The sequence below is a fragment of the Canis lupus genome, chromosome 19 (genome assembly GCF_011100685.1).
Source record: "Canis lupus familiaris isolate Mischka breed German Shepherd chromosome 19, alternate assembly UU_Cfam_GSD_1.0, whole genome shotgun sequence".
In the NCBI taxonomy this organism is placed as follows: domain Eukaryota; kingdom Metazoa; phylum Chordata; class Mammalia; order Carnivora; family Canidae; genus Canis; species Canis lupus.
In genome coordinates this window covers 18,350,262-18,372,024 of record NC_049240.1, presented here as the reverse complement: position 1 = coordinate 18,372,024, position 21,763 = coordinate 18,350,262, and the positions used below count along the sequence as shown (strand labels likewise).

General features: G+C 38.6%; 1 protein-coding gene across 6 annotated transcripts; it reads left to right on the top strand.

The window, feature by feature from the left end:
- Positions 1-109: 109 nt before the first annotated feature.
- BBS12 (Bardet-Biedl syndrome 12) lies at positions 110-16,199 on the top strand. 6 transcript variants are annotated; one of them, XM_038564727.1, is made up of 4 exons: positions 302-375; positions 709-1,042; positions 8,318-8,380; positions 10,062-16,199. In XM_038564727.1, exon 4 carries the CDS (start codon positions 10,072-10,074, stop codon positions 12,211-12,213), a length of 2,142 nt encoding a protein of 713 aa, XP_038420655.1. In that variant the 5' UTR covers positions 302-375; positions 709-1,042; positions 8,318-8,380; positions 10,062-10,071; the 3' UTR covers positions 12,214-16,199. The 6 variants fall into 6 exon arrangements, with proteins under 6 accessions (XP_038420654.1, XP_038420653.1, XP_038420657.1 ...); XM_038564726.1 differs by lacking the exons at positions 302-375; positions 709-1,042 and adding an exon at positions 110-261; XM_038564725.1 differs by lacking the exons at positions 302-375; positions 709-1,042 and adding an exon at positions 120-273.
- The last annotated feature ends 5,564 nt before the right edge of the window (positions 16,200-21,763 follow it).

Here is a 21,763-nt window from a genome sequence, read left to right as displayed (position 1 = left end):
CTCTCTCTGCTCTCTACCAATAGAGTAGCGCTCTGCTTTTCCGAGCCGACCGCGGGCAGAACTCTCGGTCGGGGTAATCTTAGAGACCTGCCCCACCCCGCCGGCCGCCGGCTCGCTCCGCCTCGCACATGCGCAGAGTGCGGGCCCAGAGGGGGGCGTCCTCCGCCCGGTTCCTCGGCGCCCGGGTGCCCGCGGGAACGCCGCCGCCCGAGGTGGGCAAGCGGGGGTCTGGAGCCTCGCGTGAGGACGGAGAGGAGCGAGGTTCGTCGCGAGGTACTTCCAGAAGTCTTTAGTGCAGGCGCGGAGAGCCCGTTTGCTTTGTTGCCCTCTTCGAGCCCCGGGAGAAAGAATGAGAACCGGGGCCTGGCGGGCCGGGTAAACTGATCCAGTCTTGGCTTAACGACCCTGCTGGGGTTATCGGAGGTGGAGGGGACTGAGCTTCCCCAGGGCCGCTAGATAGTTTTTGGCCTCCGTGCCTGGGGCTTGGCCTGTAGTGTTTCCCTCTTGCCGGGGTCTGAGGGATGCGGCGCGGCAGCCGCAGGGGTGGAGGGGGGCGGGCGGGGGCGGGCGGGGCTGGTGCTGGGCTGCGCCTCGCCTCGCCGCGCGCGCCCTTGCCAGCGCTGCAGCATTTGCTGGCCGGTAGGACTTTGGCTCCAACCGAAATCACGATCAGACACCTCCCCCGACCACCCCCCCCCCCCCCCCGAGGCTCACCCTCGGCCATGCCTGTGGCTGAATGAATGAGGTTCGGGCGGCTTTCCAGGCCTGGTATCCAGCAGAGACGCAGCCTCATAATCCTGCTGGCCAGCCCCTAACTGCTGCAGCTCCAAGCAAACTCTTGTCCACGGGGCTGGACTTGTCGGTTTGTCCAGTCGTGAATCCGGTCAGAGACTAGCTAAAGGGTGGGAGAGAATGAGGTGGACCTCTGACTTCCTGGTAGAAATGAAGAGGAGATAGCTCCTCAAACCTGCAGCCCTGTTCCTTACGCATCAGGGCTCTGCACCAGGGCTCTCGTTATGCCTCCTGCAGTGCCTTCTGCAGAGTAAGTACTTTATTTTCCAGGAATCATACTGGATTCTGCAGCAGTGGATTGATAGGAACATTAATTTTTACCTAGCTGGGTTTTTTCCCCCTCCCCTTTCTCCCACTTAACCTCCTGCAGGTAGGGCAGGTAAAATGTGCAAAGTACATTCTTGAAGCAGTCTCCCAAATCACCGTTCCTATTGTAATATGTAGAAACACGGCACATTCTCCAAAACCATCATCCTGTCTGGTTCACCTTCTATCCCAGTTACCCAGGCTTTGTAATCATAGATAAACAACACGTTAGGATTCTGGAAAACTGATAAGATTATTCTAATATTCTAAAAAAGATTTATTTATTTATTTATTTATTTATTTATTTATTTATTTATTTATTACTATTTATTTATTTATTTATGATAGAGAGAGAGAGAGAGAGAGAGAGGCAGAGACACAGGCAAAGGAAGAAGCAGGCTCCATGCAGGGAGCCGACGCGGGACTCGATCCCGGGACTCCAGGATCGCGCCCTGGGCCAAAGGCAGGCGCTAAACCGCTAAGCCACCCAGGGATCACCTATTCTAATATAGGAAGTGATTTTTTTATGTATAAAGTTGCAGTGGAAATTAAAATTACACAAGTTCAAGATATTTTGTGAGTTAAGTAAAGTGTTTATTCGCTTGATTATAATACAGTAGACCCTTGCTTGAACAACAAGGATTTGAACTGTGTGGGCCTACATATATGTGGATTTGGGGGGGGGGGGGGGATTTGCCACAATTTGAAAAAAACTACCAGTTGAACCTTGTAGAGGTACTACAAGATACTAGAGATATTATTAAGACACTAGAGATACTGAAAAAAAAATAAGAAAAATATTATTGTAAGAATACAGTATATAATACATGTAACATATAAAATATGTAATAATTGACTACTAATAGTATTGGTAAGGTTTCCAAACAATTGTAGACTATTGGTAGTTAGGGTTTGGGGGAGTAAGAGTTATGTTTCGATTTTCACTTGTGCAGTGGTTGGGCCCCCTAGAAAGGTTAACTGTATATTGATTTTTCAGCCATAATCTCACTGGGAAAGTTGCTCTTGATTAGTTTTAAGGACATTTACTTTATCTTTACGACTAATATTAAGGGGACTTCTGAGACCCAGAAATGAATAGTGACCAAATATATAGAATCAAATTCTAACCTAGATCAAGTTTAATCTCATGGCAGTTCAAAGGCTGAGTAATATGTTAACCTGCTTTGATATCACTTTATGATTTAGGGTCTTATACTTAGGAAGCTAACTTCTAGTAACAATGATTTTTTTTGATGATAGGCTCAGATTGCAATTTCTAGTTCTTAGGTAAGAAATACTTAGTCTTGAAAAATAGCCATTACTAATCTAATTGTATTATAAAACATTAGTAATAGTAATGATAATGATTAGTCTAGGAAAATATTAAATCCATTGGCACCCTTAAATCTACTAAATTTACCTACTGCTTTTCACATGACCTATACTGTGTCAACTATTGAGTTTGAAAGGAACTGAGTGTTGAGTATAAAGATGAATAAAAGCAAGGAACCCACAGATTAGTGGGAGAGAAAGGGACAGACATAGATACAGAGTTTTAAATTCAGGATGCTAAATGCTTTAGTACATGTGTGTGTAGAAAGTGACTGAGCCCAGGAAGGAGGCTGGACTTCCTGGGGCATTGGACAAGATTGTATCAAAAATGTGGCATTTGCCTTGGGTGATAAAAGATATATAGCATTTGCCAAGATGAAGAAAGGGTGGGATATTAAATCTGAATATAGCATGTGTAAAAATGAAAATAAATGTTCTAGTGAGGCAAGATCTTAGGATTCATAAAGAAAGGTGGAAAATGAGTCATAAATTATACTGAGGTCCGATTATAGGACACCTATGTCAAACTAAGGAGTAAAGATTTTATTTTCTAAGATAAATAGATGTTTTTAGATAATGGAATGCTTTAATTAGGTTTATGCTTTGCAAAGATAATTCTGACAACCATGTGAAGGAGGAACCATTTTGGAAGCAATTAAAGTTCTCACCTAGGAACGCCTGGGTGGCTCAGTGGTTGAGCATCTGCCTTTGGCTCAGGGCAGCCCGGGTGGCTCAGTGGTTTAGCACTGCCTTCAGCCCAGAGCCTGATCCTGGAGACCTGGGATCGAGTCCCACGTCGGGCTCCCTGCATGGAGCCTGCTTCTCTCTCTGCCTGTGTCTCTGCCTCTCTCTCTCTCTCTCTCTCTCTCTCTGTATCTCTCATGAATAAATAAATCAATCTTAAAAATAAAATAAAATAAAATCTTTAAATAAAGTAAAATAAAGGGTCTCACCTAAGGCAGTGCCAAATAGGAATCACATAACCTCTAAAGGTGATTGAAATTTAAATTTGTGGAGAATAATACTGATAGCGGCATCTGTTTGATCTTGTCATTTTGTACCTAAAGGTAAGATAGCAAATATGGTGAATGCCATTCATTCATTTGCTCACCAAATATTTATTGAGTGTCAGCCGTGTGTCAGACAATATTCTTGGTATGTGGGATACCTCAGTGACTAAAATTGTCCTCCTGGAACTACATTCCAATAAAGGAAAATAATAAATGAATAAATATGTAAACTGTGTACTACTTTATAATGTGGTAAGTGTTATGGAAAAAAGGAAGTCGAGCGGTTAAAGGAATCCAAGTGCAGAGGGAAAAGAAGAGTTTGTGCTGTTAAATAGGGTGCTCAGGGGTAGGCCTCATTGAAAAGGGTAAATTTGAGTAAATATTTAAAGTTGGTGAGGCAATAGATTTCTCAAGGAAGAACATCCCAGAAGGAATAACTAGAACAGAAACTCTAAGTTAGGGAGATGACTTGTAGAATGCTCTAGGGATAGCATAGTAGGAAACAAAGAGGTGTAAGAGGGAGGAATGCAGATGATTAGAGCTTTATTAAGACCTTGATTTTCATTCCATGTGCAGTGGGAAGGCTTTGAAGATTTTGAGCAGAGGAACGAAAGGATCTGAGTTGATTTTTTAAAGGGGTTTCTGTGTCAGACAAAGGAGTGAAAACCTTTATGTTTCAAGTTGAAGGTTTTCAAGTAATAGAATATGATTAGATTGCTATGTTGGGAATAGACTGGAGATGCACAACCTGTTGATTTCATACTTGTCAGAAAATATTAATATTTTAAAAAATTCAACCCCTGAAAAGCATTGCATGTCTTAATATTCTAAACCAGAGGCCTTAAATAAGACTAGACATGATATTAGGAAAAGAAGGCCGCTTCTGATATCAAAACCCAGTGAAGTAGTGTGACTGTGCTTCTATTACATACTTACTTAGGAAGTTAAAGAAGCATTAAACTGGCAAGTAAAGTTGTTAGAGAACCCAATAATAAAACATCTGTTTGTGGAAACATTGGTGGTAATGTATCACAGAACAAAATTCAGAATGTGTCAAATCAATGACAAGAGAAGTTGCCCCAGGTGTTTTTTATCTTTAAAATGATCTATTACACCATTACCTTTACTGTTTGTTGCCTTTTTATATACAACTTTTTAGAAGATGAGGGATTTTTGTTTGAGTTTTTATTTTATTGATTAATCTTTTCAAAATAATAATTTAGGAGCTTTACTAAGGAATGCTAAGACTTTTTTTTTTAATTCCTGCTGAAATTTGGAGTAGTCTTCAAATCCTGAAACATCACTTCTCTTGAATATGTATTTGTTTATTCATATTTTATTGAATATAAGTGACACAATATTATATAAGTTTCAGGGGTACACCATACTGATTCGACATCTCTATATGTTATGCTTACCTTATAAGTATAGCTATCATCTATCACCATACAATGCTATTACAATAACATTGACTCTATTCTTTATGCTGTACCTTTCATCCCTGTGACTTATTCCTTCCATGATTAGAAGCATGTACCTCCACCCCCTCACCCCTTTTAGCCCATCCCCTACACCCCTTCACTCTAGCATTCACCATGTGTTCTCTATACTTATGGGTCTGTTTCTGCTTTTTCTATTTGTTTTGTTTTGTAGGTTCCACATATAAGTGAAATAATTGAGTATTTTGAGATCAGTTTTATGTAACGTTTTACTTTTAGATTAGTTTTGTTTAAATAATTTCATGTCTTCTCTGGGAAGACTATTTTCACATAAATTAAATACAGACTTTGAAAGTTTGAATAAGTTTGAAATAGCCCATGATTTTTCCTTTTGCTCTAAATTCTCTATGACTTTTCTGTTCATACAGTAATATGTTGTGATTTAAACGTAATATAAAGAGGAAACCACAAACAGAGACTCTAAAGCTTGGGGGAACAAGAGCATATCAATAGTAAGGGTGTAAACAGGCTTGGAAGAAGGCAAGAAGGTTTAGAAGTGGAAAATACAGTGGAACCATGTTTCATAGAGGGGCAGCTAGAAGGCAGTTTTGTATAGTAGTTAATAGTATGGGACTTTGGCATTAGAGAAGTCTGGATTTTAGTTTATCACTAAAACCTATTACTTGCTAGCTGTGCAATTTTGTATGTTACTTATCTATTTTTCAATTTAAAAAATTATAGGGCCTACCTCATAATATGAGAACTATATTACATAATGTATATAAAGTGCCTCAGGGATCCCTGGGTGGTGCAGCGGTTTGGCACCTGCCTTTGGCCCAGGACGCAATCCTGGAGACCCGGGATCGAATCCCACGTTGGGCTCCTGGTGCATGGAGCCTGCTTCTCCCTCTGCCTGTGTCTCTGCCTCTCTCTCTCTCTCTCTCTCTCTGTGTGTGACTATCATAAATTTAAAAAAAAATAAAAAAAATAATAAACTTCCAAAGACAAGTTTATAAAAAATAAATAAATAAATAAATAAATAAATAAATAAATAAATAAAATAAAGTGCCTCATACTTAATAAGCTCTCAAAACATGTTAGAAATGAAAAACAAGCAAAAAGTCTTTTCAAAAAAAAAAAGTCTTTTCAAGCTTGTTTTTTCAACAAATTATTCTGGAGCAACTGGATATCCAGGAAGAAACAAAATGACCCCTACCTCACACCATTTACAAAAATCAGCTTAAGATTAGTTATAAATGTAAAAGCTAAAACAAAAGAAACTAAGGTGGAAGATTCACACTCCCTCACTTCAAAGCCCATCATAAGCAAAGCTACAGTAATCAAAAAAGCGTGGTCCTTGGGCACCTGAGTGGCTCAGTTAGTTAGGCATATGACTCTTAATTTTGGCTCAGGTCATGGTGATTGCAGTCAAGGTCATGGAATCATGTGGTCCTGGCTTAAGGATAGACATAAAGACCAGTCAGATAGAATTAGAGTCCAGAAATAGACCCGAAAATCTATCACCAATTGATTTTTGATAAAGATGCCAAAACCAATCAATTGAGAAAAGAATAGTCTTTCAACAAATGATGCTGGGACAATTTGACATCTAAATGCAAAAGATGAAGTTGGACCACTACTTCATCGATGTACAAAAATCAGATGTATCAATGAACTTAATATAAGATACACAACTAAAAAAAATAAGATATAAAACTATAAACGTCTTTGAAGAAAACACTGGGTTAAATCTTTATGACTTTAGATTTGGCAATAGATTCTTAGATATGACACTATGAGCATGAGAAACGAGAAAAAAAATAGACAAATTCAACCTTATTAAAATGGAAAATTTTACGCATCAAAGTGATTATCAAAACGAAAATGCAACCTACAAAAAGAGAAAATATTTATCAATTATATTTCAATAAGTTTCTAGTTTCCAGAATATGTAAAGAAATCTCACAATTCAACAACAGAAAGACAACCCAGTTTTTTTTTTAATTTTTTATTTGATAGGCACACACACACAGAGAGAGAGAGAGAGGGGCAGAGACACAGGCAGAGGGAGAAGCAGGCTCCATGCACCAGGAGCCTGACGTGGGATTCGATCCCGGGTCTCCAGGATCGTGCCCTGGGTCAAAGGCAGGCACTAAACCGCTGCGCCACCCAGGGATCCCGACAACACAGTTTTAAAATGGGCAAAAGATTTGAATAGATATTTCTCCAAAGATGGTATTACAAATGGCCAACCAGTACATGAAAAGATGCTTAACATCATTAGTTGTAGAGAAAAACAAATCAAAACCACAATGAAATATCACTTCATATCCACTGAGATGTCTATTATTGAAAAAAAAATAAAACAAAAAACCAGAAGATATGTATTGGTGAACATATTGGGTTGAATAGTGTTCCCTCCAAAATTCATGTCCACACAAAATCTCAGAATATGATTTTATTTGGAAATTGGGTCTTTATAGAAGTAGCTAGTTAAGATGAGGTCATACCTGATTAGGGTTGGCCCTAAGTACAATTAATGGTGTTCTTTTAAGAAAGCCATATGAAAGAAAAGCAGATATTGAAGTTTTGTTACCTTCAAGAGCCAGCTAGAAGCTGGAAGAGCCTTTTCTAGAACCTTCAAAAGGATCACGGCCCTGCAAACCCCTTGATTTCAGACTTCTGGACTCTAGAACCCTGAGAGAATAAATATGTATTGTTTTAAGCCACCCAGTTTTTGGTAATATTGTATAGCAGCCCTTGGAAATCAATACAACAAGAATATGGAGAAATTGAAACCCTCATCATATATTGCTGGTGGGAAAGTAAAATGATTTAGCTGCTATGGAAGACAGTTGGTAGTTCCTCAGAAAGTTAAACATAAAATGACCATGTGACCACCCATAGGTGTATACCCAAAGGAACTGGGGACAGATACTCAAACACAATTGTACACAAATGTTCATAGTAGCACAGTTCACAATAGTCAAAAGGTAGAAACAACTGAAATTGTCCATTAACAGATAAACAAGATGATACATACAATGAAATGTTTCTCAGCCATAAAAAGGAATGAAGTACTGGTATATAATACAATGTGGATGAACCTCAAAATACTATGCTAAGTGAAAGAAGCCAGACACAAAAGGTCACATATTGTGTGATTCTATTTATATGAAATACCCAGAATAGTTAGATTCATAGAGACATAAAGGATGAAAACCATAACAGTCTTAGAAGAAGTATAGAAGAATATCTTTTGTACACAGGGGTAGGCAAACCTTTTAAAAATAGAACCCAAAATGTAATAACCTTTTATAAACAGGAAGAAAAAAAGATAAATGAACTAGGGAAGTAGATTGCCAAGCAACAATAAAGGCCATTTGAGGTTTGAAATGATACCAATGTGGTTGTGTTTGTTTTTCTGTTTATTTTCAGTTGATGCAAGGTAAGCATGGAGTGGACAGAGTTGGATTTCATCAAGATTAGTGGCTTTGCAAGGTGAGTAGCATGGACCTAAAGAGGGATAAGGATTTTGAGAGTATATGTGCGAGGGAGTGATTATAATAATTGACAGGTAGGAATTTAAACTAGATAAGTAGAGAATTAATAAATATGGAGCAGGTAATTAAGATATGATGGGTTTCAGGATTTGAGTATTAGAGTCCTAGAGTGTATTTTGATGCTGTCTAGGCATGTGCCTAGGTGTATCAAGAGTTTTATTTTATAGAATTGAAATTTTTACAGAACATTTGAAACTAAAAAAAAAAAAAAACAAAAAACATTTGAAACTGAGTTCAAGCAATTCATTATACCATTTTCTAGGCTCTATTAGCTTTTCTCCTTAGTCCTTGAAAGCTTATAGGAAGCTACTCTTGAGAAATAGTTGGGTTATAGCTTCTTCTGATCTCAGGTATCTGATAGTGGTATTCCTCAGCTTCAAGGATGAATCTTGGTATTATAGACACAAATTTATCAGATGAAAATCAAAACTCTAAATTGCTTGCTTTTTGACATTTTGGATTTAAAAGACTGTGATAAAAATATCATTCAAAGAATTATGAAGTCTTAGAGTTGGAAGAGAATTTTATATTATCTACAATTTTACTTCTAGTCCATTAAGTGAGAGCTCATACCTCAAAAGATAGGTCATTTTATTATAGACAGCTTTTCAATTAAGCGGTACTTTGTTAAAAAGTTCTCTTTATTGGGCTAAAATTTTTCTCTTTTAAGTCTTATCAAGTCCATCCTCTCACCTGCATCCCTCTTCCGCACTCCTTATCTAGATAACTATAGATGATTCTTAGCTGGTCTCTCTACCTCCAGTGAGGCACCCACCCAGTTCATTCTGTGTTATTAGAGTGAGGATATATCCAAAACACTACTACTAGTAGTAGTAGTAGTAGTAGTAGTAGTAGTAGTAATAGTAGTAGTGATACTCAGAAGGGATTATATTCCAGGCATTGCTATAAGCACTGTACTCATTTACTCCTTATAATAACTCTATAAAGTAGATTCTGTTATAGTCCTCATTTTTCAGATGTGTAAACAGGGTAGAGTAGTTAAATAACTTATGAAGTCTACACAGCTCATAAGCATTAGAGCCAAGTTCAAATCCAGACTTCTACATTCAGAGCACATGCTTTCACACTCTATATCAAGCTGTTTCTTAATGTTCCTTTCCTAAAACATTTCAGTGGTTCCCATCATAGGATCAGGTTTGATATAGCACATAATGCTCTCATGATTCAACCCCTTTTCTCTTCTAGAGCTTCATCTCCTGTTTCCTACTATTTTCTTTATTCCTGTAAAACTAAACTACTTGTATTATCCCAATACACTGTGTTTTTTCACATAAATGTGCATTTACTCCTTCAAGTTGCTAACTCTTTCAAATTATTCTTCAAGACTCATTTCAGGCATTGCCTTCTTCTGGAAACACTACCAGGTTGATTGCCTTCATGATCCACTTCCCCTACTGGATGAAGTGTTCCCTCTCCACATGGCCATACCTGTATCATAGTGTCATTGTAATACTGTATCTTTCACTGACCATACTTAATGGAAACTATATCTCCCAGAAACCCCTCAAAGGCAGGGACTATATCTGATTTTTCCTTTATAAACAATTATAATCATGAATTACACTGAATAAATTTCCAAGTTTTTATTTTATTTGCAGATGATGATTCATGGTGATGGCTTGCAGGGTCATAAATAAAAGAAGGCACATGGGACTTCAACAACTTTCATCATTTGCAGGAACAGGAAGAACTTTCCTAGGCCCAGTAAAATCATCCAAATTTATTATAGATGAAGAGTGTCATGAAAGTGTGTTAATCAGTTCAACCATAAGACTTCTTGAAAGTTTGGATTTAACCAGCGCAGTGGGACAACTTCTCAATGAAGCAGTTCAAGCACAAAATAACACATATAAAACTGGAACCAGTACTCTTTTGTTTCTTGTTGGTGCATGGAGCAGTGCTGCTGAAGAATGTCTTCATTTAGGTGTCCCCATTTCAGTAATAGTGTCTGTAATGTCAGAAGGCTTGAACTCTTGCATTAAAGAAGTAGTTTCCCTCCAAGTACCTATCTACAATGTCTTTGACCATTTAGATAGCACAAAGACATTTTCTGGACTTGAAACATTTAATATCAGTTTGTGCCCTTTTCTACAAATCCCTTCAGATACTGGTTTACAGAAAGAGCGTGATCTCAATGATGTTGCCTCTCCATCATTGACCACTTACAGTCTTTCTGGGATACCTGTTAAATCACCTAAACTCTTTAGACGTCAGACTGAAGTTGAAGCAGATAAAAACACGTTACAAAATCCTCAAACTCTGAAGAACAGTCTGCTCGCAAGCAGCCATTACAGAAAGTCAATACTAATCCACAGTAGGCATTTTAATAGGACAGCCAATAATCAATGGATAAACAAACCAGATGGATTTCTAGAACAACATGGTGCAGCTACTCCCAATACTTACAGATGTAATGATTTGGTAGAGTTGGAGATGGGTTTGAGTCATGGAGATCACAACAGCATGAAATTAGTAGATGAAGCAGTACGGCTGCAATATCAGAATGCAAGTATTCAGCAAGGTAACTGTACAATGCCATTTAGGTTTGACATTTCAAGAATCTTCACTTGCTGTCTACCAGGTGTACCTGAAACTTTTTCTTGTGTCTGTCCAGGATTTATCACTGTTGTATCAATTTCTAATACTACTCTGATCAAGGAATTAGAGAATCAGCCGGTCCGGGTTATTCTCATTGAGGGTGATCTCACAGAGAATTATCGCCACCTGGGATTTAATAAGGCCACAAATATTAATACGCTATTAGAAAGCATGAAGATTCAACAAAACAGCTCAGAAGAAGTGTGGACAAACTATGTATTACAGGTCTTAATTAAATTCAATGTGAACCTTGTGCTGGTACAAGGAAATGTGTCTGAACACTTAATTGAGAGGTGCATACACAGTAAGCGGTTGGTAATTGGGTCAGTGAATAGCACTGTGATGCAGGCTTTTGCAGAAGCTTCAGGAGCAGTACAGGTGACCTATATTACACAAGTAAATGAAAACTGTGTGGGCAATGGGATCTATGTGGCCTTTTGGAGAAGTATTCCCTCGGATGTCATAGATAGGATCAACGTAATCACAATTGTGATAAAAACGGAAGGAATTAATTTGGTTACAGTAGTGCTCACCAGCCCAGTCACTGCACAGATGCAAACCAAAGAAGATAGGTTCTGGACTTGTGCCTATCGTCTGTATCATGCTCTAAGAGAGCAAAAGGTCTTCCTTGGAGGTGGTGCAGTTGAATTTTTGTGTCTTAGCCATCTTCAAATTCTTGCAGGGCAATCCCTGAGTAAAAGAAACCATGTCTGTTCAGGATGGCTTCATAATACTTCCTCTTGGCTGGCCTCATCTCTGGCGCTATACAGACCAACTGTGCTTAACTGCCTAGCAAATGGATGGCACAGATACCTTTCAACTCTCATGTATAACACTGCCTGTTGCTCATCAGAATTTGAAGCCAGCACATTCATTCAGCAACATCTACAAAATGCCAGAGACTCTGGCTCTCCTTCGTCTTACATCTTGAATGAATATAGTAAACTAAATAGTGGAATTTTTAATCCAAGCATTTCAAATAAACTGGAACAGATTCCAAGCATTTATGACATTATTATACCGAAGATTGAGGCATGGCGCCGAGCTTTGGATTTAGTACTGTTAGTACTTCAGACAGACAGTGAAATTATTACTGGACTTGGACATACACAGTTAAATTCACATGAAACAGAGGGTTTTTTATTTTTGTAGTGTTATTGGCTAAGTCTTCAGAAAATATATTTTGTAATATATCATGCTATTATAATTTTCCTAGTAGCCAAGCCATAGTGCCTAAAATGCCAGCCAATACCAAGAAGAAAATTATTGATGTCTGTCAATAACTACAGAGCCTGAGATTTCAATACTCGATTTACAAGCTCACAGGTTAGCTCACAGGTTACATGCTACAGAATACATGAGACACTTGGATCAGAGACAAAGCACTTTTATTATTTACAGTGAAAGTGTTAGCCAGAGCTTCCTGTTGGTTTGTATCAGTTCCCATTTCTCTGAGCCCCATAAAAGCAACATAAAAGGCCAGTGATGAGAATTTGTTGTGAAGCCTGATTTGAATCACCATTATATGGATGAGCCCGGGTGGCTCAGTGGTTTAGCATTGCCTTCTGCCCAGGGTGTGATCCTGGAGACCCAGATCGAGTCCCACATCATGGTCCCTACATGGAACCTGCTTCTCCCTCCGCTTGTCTCTGCCTCTCTCTCTCTCTCTCTCTCTCTCTCTTTCAATCTCTCTCTCATGAACAAATAAAATCGTTAAAAGATTTTAAATCTTTTTAAAGATTCTTTTTAAAAAAGGAATCACCATTATATAGATTTGATAGGTGGTGTCACCCAGTAGTTGCGGCCTCAGTTGGCAAAATCCAAGGCTACTCAAACATTAAGGAAAGCGTAAGATCAGTCAGATTAAAACAAGGTTGTCCTGGTTTCTGTGTTTGTACATTTTCACATCTAGTCTAGCAGCTGCCCTTGATGGCATTATGAACTACCTCCAGTACTGATAAGAGTTTTAATTAGGAGAAAACATTTGTTTGTTTGACTCCCAGAGAGATTAAGTGCTATGACTCTGTCCAAATGATACTGAGAAACTACTTTTGGGTTTAGCAGCCACGTCTGCTGGTGGAAGTTAATAATGGCCACAGTCAGAACCATTGAGACAAGCTTCTAACTTTACCAGAACATCATCTATATAGTGAACATTCGGGATATCAGAGCATAGAGGCACTCACACTGAATCCCAACCAATCAATAGGTTAGAATTGGTTAGGGCACAATAGTAGATGGAGGAAATCTGTCTCATTCCTCTATCTGCAGCAATATCTTGATGGGAAAATCTCTAGAACTTTATAAGCATTTTACAGTATAAGCATATAACACCTCAGTACCAGTTACGTATTTTCATAACAATTTGTGCTAATCTTACCAGTTGACTTCAGTCACTTTTTCCCCATATGGGAATATAGACCAAGAAGTTTAACATTGACACATTAGGAGCTCTAACATTGCCAAAGAATTATGTTATCTCCCTGGCTGGTTGCTTAGGAAGGAGCAAGGGGTAAGGGCTGCATCCAAGGAGACTTTTTTTTTTTTTTCTTTTCTGGCCTTGTCTTAAGTGCTGGTACCAACTTCTTTAGGTGTGCACTTCCTAGTATCTGAGAACACCCAGACTCTGGAGATTTTTCTTACCTTTCATGTAACACCATCTCTTCAGTGTCCTGTAGCCCTTGGCACTTTTGACAAACCTATGCCCAATACCAGTTTCCCCTATGGGACTGGGTAGAATGGTGATTTGAGCTGTATCTAACAGCTATAAAAGTTTGAGTCACTTTGTTCCCCCAAGTTGTCCCATCACATTTGGCTTTTCCTTAAAGCAGCTGAGGTCAGCTATCAAGAAGTGTGGAGGGAGAGAATGGGCCCATGCTAGTTAGGAACACTTTGCATATACTTTTGGTTTGGATGAGCTGCCCAATTTATGCTCAACAACCTTGTGATTTTGGTCTCCTTGAAGTTTTATTTCCTTATTGCTGGTAGATTTGTTTCAGCTTTGAGGACCCCCTTGACAGCAACAGCCAAACTTCTTGACTAGAGCCCTGGATATGCTGCCTTGTTATCAGATTAACATCTGCTCTTCCCACCCTGAAATGAGTTAGCAACAACAATACACCTTTTGGGTGGCTTGTTTTAATCCTCCTCACTGCTAAACCTCCAAACATAAATTAACAGGTAGGACAGTGGGGGACTCATTCCCCTTCCTCTTTCCCACTAGTTAAATGAGACATTTACTGTTGGGTCCCAGGGAGTCTTAACCCAGCCCACTGAGGCCCTCATCTTTTTCAGAAACCATGGCTCTCAGCCAAAACAATCAAGAACTGCAGGGTCTGAGATTTTGCCCTGTTTACAAGCTAACAGTTAAAAAATTTTTTTTTTTTTAAATCACACCGGTCTGCTAGTCTTTATTATATCTTTGTCAGGCTGTTTCTGAGTAGCTTTTTATTTATGCTTTTTTTTTTTTAATAAGCTGTATGCCCCACATAGGGCTTGAACTCATGACCCTGAGATCAAGAGTCACACACTCTACCAACCAAGCCACCCAGGTGCCCCCTTTAACAGTTAAAATTTAATAGGATACTGGCAAAAAACAGAATCCTGGATCATAAACAAATGACTTTATAGTGGCCAGAACTTCACATGGGTTTGTGTTGGTCATCAGTCCTTTCAAGTCTCACAGGGGTGACATAAAGAGCCCATGATGAATGCCTGCATACACAATAGGTTGTATTACAGGAGAGGAATGCCTAACTTGGGCAAATAACAACTATTGCATTAAGCAGAAGTAATGCTGTTCTTGGTCTGGAGTGAGATATTATGTCATAATTCAAGGTTACTCACTGGAAACACATCCATGAGAAATGGCCTGGCAAAGGAGAGCTCAAATCCAGCAAGAACACGCAGGGATGCTGAGAGCCCATAGCATTCTGTGTATCCCAACAAAGTCTTGCTCTTTTGCTACTAGCCATAAATTGAACATCGTGAGAACTGAATTTTGTGTGGAGTTGAATATTAGAAAAGCTCTGGGGAAATAATAACAGTAGTAATTAAGTTATTGATTACCTACCATGTTCTGAGCACTGTTCTAAATTCTTTAATTTGCTAGGGTTGCCATAACAAAATATCACATATTAGGGGGCTTAAACAACAGAAATTTATTTTCTCACAATTCTGGGGGCTAGAAATCAGATCAAGGTGTTGTCAGAGTCAGTTTCTTCTGAGGCCTCTTTCCTTCACAGACATCCTTCATGCTGTAGATGGATGTCTTCTCCCTGTGTCTCACAGTGTCTTCCCCTCTGTATCTGAGTCCTGATTTCCTCTTGTAAGAACACTAAGTCATAATGGATCAGGGCCCTCCCTAATGACCTCATTTTAACTTAATTACCTCTTTAAAGAGCCTCTCTCCAATACAGTCACTTCTGAGGTAACATGAATTGGGGGAGGGGACGCAATTCAGCCCATAACCCATATATTATCTCAATCTTTGGAACATTCATTTTCTCCATTGTATGATGAGGAGGTGAGTTTAGTAAGGTTAAGAAACTTGCCCAAAGACTTACAGCTAGTAGTAATAGAGCTGGAGTTTACACTAAGATTTTACCTGTCTCCAGAGTATATTTCTAAGTATTAACGATAATAGGAAGCTTTTTCTATAAAATAACAAACCAACAAAACGAGAAGAATGTCTAGTTTATTTATAGGGATAATTTAAATGTATTAAAAAATATAACTTGGTTATCTTCTATTCAGGTGAAAGAATATAGCTTTTGGTTTAGTGGTTGTCTTAAATGTGGTCACATGAAAATCTTGCACAGATAATCATTCCAGTTATATGTACTGTCTTTGTTCAGAGTTAGAATAACAACAACATTAAGTGTTGAACTGTTTTTAAAAATGAGGTGTATTATTTCACTTGTGTAGGTATTGATACTTTTACTCTCCTGTGTACTATTAACACTTAGTTTTTGTTAAAATATTATAAAGGTTAGGAGCACCACTAATATTAATATAGATGCTCAGCTCACTTCATATAATAGATTTTTTGTGAAGTTGGTATTTGCATGTATTAATACTATTAAATATTTAATAAAATCTTGTTATACTTTATTTTGACACTAGAAGTGTCATTTTAATACAGATTTGTAAGTTCATTTTATTTCCAGATTGTAAAAAGCTTTGTAATAGTATGTGGTTTATCAGCTATTTTTCTAATTCTCACAAGAAATACCTTTAAGTTTTAATTACTCAAGGAACTGTTCTGTCCTTGCAGAAGGCAGTCCCTCACATAAACTCGACTCATTTAAGTAAGTGGGTTTTCCAAGAACCCGTGTGCATAATCAGGTAGACATTTCTCAAAAGACCAAAGAAGTATTGACATCTTTGAGACCAATCTGCTTCTTTAATATTATAAACTACGAAGAGGATTGCAGTTATCCTACAGTGACATGATAGCCAATCTTTCCAAATATAAATAACTCTTCCTGGACCAGGGGTTAACTGGCTCATCAAAAAATAATCTTTAAGAAATTCCAGCAATGAAATATTCAGAATATGGGCAGGTGTACCTGCCTACCTAGATGCTGGACAGAGGCAGAAGCAAAAAGGAAATGGGAAGCAGCAAGAGTGAAAGGATTACGGACTGGTCACTGTGAGCTATTGTCCCCTAAATTGTTGAAAGGATTCCACCTGAATGGAAATACGGGTAAACAAATTTGAGACACAGGCATCACATTCTGGGAGAGTGCAAAGTGACAACAACCCCACTGTATGTGTAGATGGAAGAGAATTGACTAGCACTATAGTGGTCTAAGCTCTGAAGAATATCAGAAGTATTCAGCACATGCTTCTTCCCAGGATGACTGAGCCATACTCTGAGGGAAAAAAATGTTGGAAAGAAATAAAATAGAACAGGACAGAAAGATTTGGAATAAAGGAGAGGGGAAATTTACATTGGGAATGGTAAAACAATGACATTTTGTATTAGGCTGGGTGGCCAGCAGAATCAAGATGAAAAGATCTCTAAAAATAACAACCTTGAAGTTGTTAAATGTAACCTTGAAGGCAAGGACTGTAGACTTCTAGGAAACACAGAGCTAATGGCAGAAAATATTTCCAACTAGTCTTAGCTTTGACAAATAGAGAAGGGTTACACAAAAAGGCTATATTTTTGGTTCTTCATCTATAACAGGAGCGAGACCATGAACAATGAAACTGAGAAACTGACCATGGCCCATCCACATCTCCATAGGAAACCCCTCCTGTGATGGGATCCACAAAAATCCCTGTAATTTGGACATGGGGGAAAACTAAATGCTAATATTTAACCTCAAATGACCTTAGTACAAGAAAAGAGATTAAAATGGATTAAAGAATTTTGAACAGACCATGAGAATTTAACCAGAAAAAATCTCTAGCTATAAGGCAGATGAAAATATTTTTAAATGAGTCAAATCATTTAGATTGAAGTTTTTGAAAAAGCAGCGCACAATAGAAATTAAGGTCTCAGAAAGTAGATGGCAAGCAACAGGTTATGGAATGACAACTGACACAACTCAAAAAGAATTGGATGAAATTACAAGTAACAGGAGCCCATGGAGTCCAGAGCAAGCATGGTAAAGGAAGTAAGTTTCTTTCCCAGGAACTCAAGAGAGGAATCTCCTTTACAAACCCCTCTAAATTTCCATAACAGAGATCTACCCTGTATCTTTTTTTTTTTTAAGATGCTGTCTTATGGGGGTGGGGGTGACTAGGTGATGGGCACTGAGGGCGGCACTTGATGGGAAGAGCGCTGGGTGTTATTCTATATGTTGGCAAATTGAACACCAATAAAAAATAAATTTATATTAAAAAAAAGATGCTGTCTTAAATGGCCCATCTTTACAAAGAATGACTTTCCTGTACAAAGCACAGACCAGTATAACATTAGAGTCACCCTCTGGAACTTTACAAAGCCATTAATGACTCATTTAAGTCCAGAGCAGTCCCTGGCTCGCTAGTTCATGCCATCGTTCGACTCTAAAAGGCTCTGTCACGTGAGGGGAAAGCAATGATGGGTCAAAGGGCTCCAGGGTCTCTCAGAGTGCCAGCACCTTGCAGTCCCCAAATGGCAGGGTTTTCATGAGCATAGCTTTCCAGGCCCACAAACTTTTGTCAGGTTAACAAGAGATAATCATCAGAGGAATTAACTCTTAATTTGTACTAACCAAATTCACAGAGAATTGTGTAAAACAAGATGCTATTTCATATTTGTAACATAACTCTACTAGAAAAAAACAATACTCACATGAAGTGAACCAAGAATTATTTTCTCCTGTGTCTGAAAGTCTCTGGGAAGCTAGGAATATCGCTTGTTGGACGAACTGAAGCCAAGGGACCTCTCTGATGCAGCACTGGCCAGACACCTCTCGTCAGAACAGTGCGCAACACCCACCACTGACCAGGAAGGTCAGCTCTTTGCTCACTTCTGTGTTAATTAATTAGACACTGCTTTGCTTTTACTCAATTATATTTCAGACTTTGTCTCTGATGACAGCATCCCATGGCTGCTCTGAATGTTAACTTACTGATTTGGGAGACATCTCCCCTGGGGTGATATCCAATAACCACAGTCACCACTTTGTGATGTTTGCTAAACCCCCCAGAACTTAACCTTATATTCAGGTTCTGGAAGCAACAGATCAGTCTCCTATGGACCAACTAGAAATTCTCCCTTCCATGATAAAAGAATGATAAAAAGGAGGTATCTATCAGCTTCCAAAGTATACTTGTAGTGTAGTCAGATAAGTATTAGACTTAAAACTAGGAGAACTTTTTCATAATCTAACTTTGCCCCCTGTGTGACATTGGGCAAGTCACTTAACTTCTCTGAAATCTGTTTATCTGTAGAATGTATTCTTAAAGAGACTTTGAGGTTTAAATATATATTCTTGGGATGCCTGGGTGGCTCAGAGGTTGAGCACCTGCCTTTGGCTCAAGGTGTGATCCTGGATTCCCAGGTTCAAGTCCCACATCAGGCTCCTTGCATGCAGCCTGCTTCTCTGCCTGCCTGTGCCTCTGCCTCTCTCTCTCTCTCTCATGAATAAATAAATAAAATCTTTAAAAAAATAAATATGCATTCTTATAACATAACTCAATATAAACTGCATGCAAATATCTAGGAAAATAAATCAAGCATTTGAAACTTCATTATAAAGGAGTTTTGTGAGATTTCTGTCCCTTTCCTAGCTTTACAATTTTAGTGGCCCTTCCTCCCTTGCCCTTCTTATAGTGATTAGAAATAATGCCCATGAATGAAAATGGTCAATGTGCCTACCTTAGAGATGAGAGCAATAGGAAAGGAGAGTACTAGGCAAGATGTATTTCACTTCTCAAGATGCTTGGAGGAGAAAAGAACCAGACAGATGAAAATAATAATGACAAAAAATAATAGTAGATTTGGTGTAGTGCTTTACCCTTTTAAATAGTTACTGACCCTGGTGGGCCACTTCTAAGAATAGCAGGACTACTATATCCCACATGGATTTGCTGGCCTAAGGGAGCAGAGCCAAGCCCAACCTAGGGAGACTCAAGAGTAAGCAACAGATGATTGTAGACCACAGTACCCTTCTGTCAGCCTCCCTTGAAGTGTGTGTGTGTCATTTGTTCCAAATCATGTTGTCAAGCTCTTATTATGATTGCCAGATATTTTACTTTAGTGTTTTGTTTACATAGAGCAATATTTCTCAACTTTGGCTTCAAATAAGAATCATCTGGGGAGGGATCCCTGGGTGGCGCAGCGGTTTGGCGCCTGCCTTTGGCCCAGGGTGCGATCCTGGAGACCCCGGATCGAATCCCACGTCGGGCTCCTGGTGCATGGAGCCTGCTTCTCCCTCTGCCTGTGTCTTTGCCTCTCTCTCTCTCTCTCTGTGTGTGACTAACATAAATATATAAAAATTAAAAAAAAAAAAAAGGAATCAACTGGGGAGCTATTATGACTGCTAATGTCCTGACCACATCCACAGATTTTAATTAGTCTGAGATTAGGGCACCAGGCATGGGTAGTGTTAAGAGCTCCCCAGGTGATTGGAACATGTAGCCAAGACTGAGAACCATTGACATGAAGTGATCATTTTTCCTTTGCTCAATGGTCTTCAATCCCTGACTGTACTTTTAGTATCACTTGGGGAGGCTTTAGACAAATCAGAAGCTCTGGAATTGGGGCCTGGGTATATGGGTTTTTAAAGCTTCCTCTATGATTATGATGTGCCACCAGAATTGATCACTGCTATAACTTAAATAGTATATGAAGAGATGGTCTTTTTAATACAAAATAGTTGCTCTCCTTCCTTGGGGAAACTGAATCCACATGTTCAGAGGAAATACACAGTTGCAATTTGGCAAAAATATGAAAAATCTTGCACTAAGCTCCTAGTTAAGGAGATAATGTAGGAAAAAAGCACAGAGATAAGGAAAAATAAAAGCTAACATATCTCCATGCATTATTTTATATGATACAACTTGAATTCCTAAAATACAAGATATAATCAACTTTAATTCAGCGATCTTCTAAAGAAGGATCATTCCTTGCAGAGTATCGATCATAGATCGTATCTACCATTAAAGACTACTTCTTCATGCCAAGCATGATAAGGAGCATTTTACAGGCACTGGTTCACATAATCTTCACAGCAGTTCTGTGAAGCAGGCTCTATTATTATCCTCATTTTACAAATAAACTGAGACACAGTCTACGTGTCTTGCCCAAGTTATACAGCTACTTCAGAGGTATAGTTTGGCGGTGGATCTTGAGAGACCCTAATGGCAGCCAGTGATCTCTGAAGAAGGGCAGAGGCACAGACAGGAAGGTACAATGTAGTGCAAGAGGAATATCTTAGAATTTCTACTACCTATTTTTTTTTTGTAATTTTAACTTTTTTCTTTATGTTATATAATTTATATATATTAGTTTGGTAGGACATATATGCATATATATAAATATGCATATTTTGGGTCATGTATTCAAAAAAGTTTGAATATCACTTCTCTAGAAGCTAATGGGTACACAAATAACAAACACAAATATACGAATTTTGTATATGGCAGAAATCTAGGAGCAAATTATTCATTTGTGGGTGAAAATCAGGGGCTCCTGACTGGCTCAGCAAGAATGATGGGACCTTTGATCCCAGGGTCCTGAGTTTGAGCCCCACATTGGGTATAGAGATCACATAAATAAATAAATAAACAAACAAACAAATGTATGTTTAAAAAACAATAATAAAGTGTGAAAATCGAATGGATTTTGGTTAGCCCTATCTTCTATATGTAACAGCATTGAGACTTTAAAAATATATATTTTAGTGACATACCCTCAAACGTTTTGAAATATGTTTCAATGAGCCATTCTAAAAACTCTAGTTTCTTTGTTATTTTTTTTTATGTATAATAGTCACAGAGAGAGAGAGAGAGAGACAGGCAGAGGGAGAAGAAGGCTCCACTCACCGGGAGCGCGACGTGGGACTCGATCCCGGGTCTCCAGGATCGTGCCCTGGGCCAAAGGCAGGCGCCAAACCGCTGCGCCACCCAGGGATCCCTCTTTGTTATTTTTAAACGAGTTTTTGCCTGTGAACTTTTAGCAATATGTTTTTATGGAGCTTTTTAGAGACCTTAGGTCTTTACTTAAATTATATTTTTTTAAAGATTTTATTTATTCATGAGA

Excerpts from the sequence above, each read along its gene's own strand:
- BBS12 (XM_038564726.1), top strand. The coding sequence starts at position 10,072 with ATGGTGATGGCTTGCAGGGTCATAAATAAAAGAAGGCACATGGGACTT.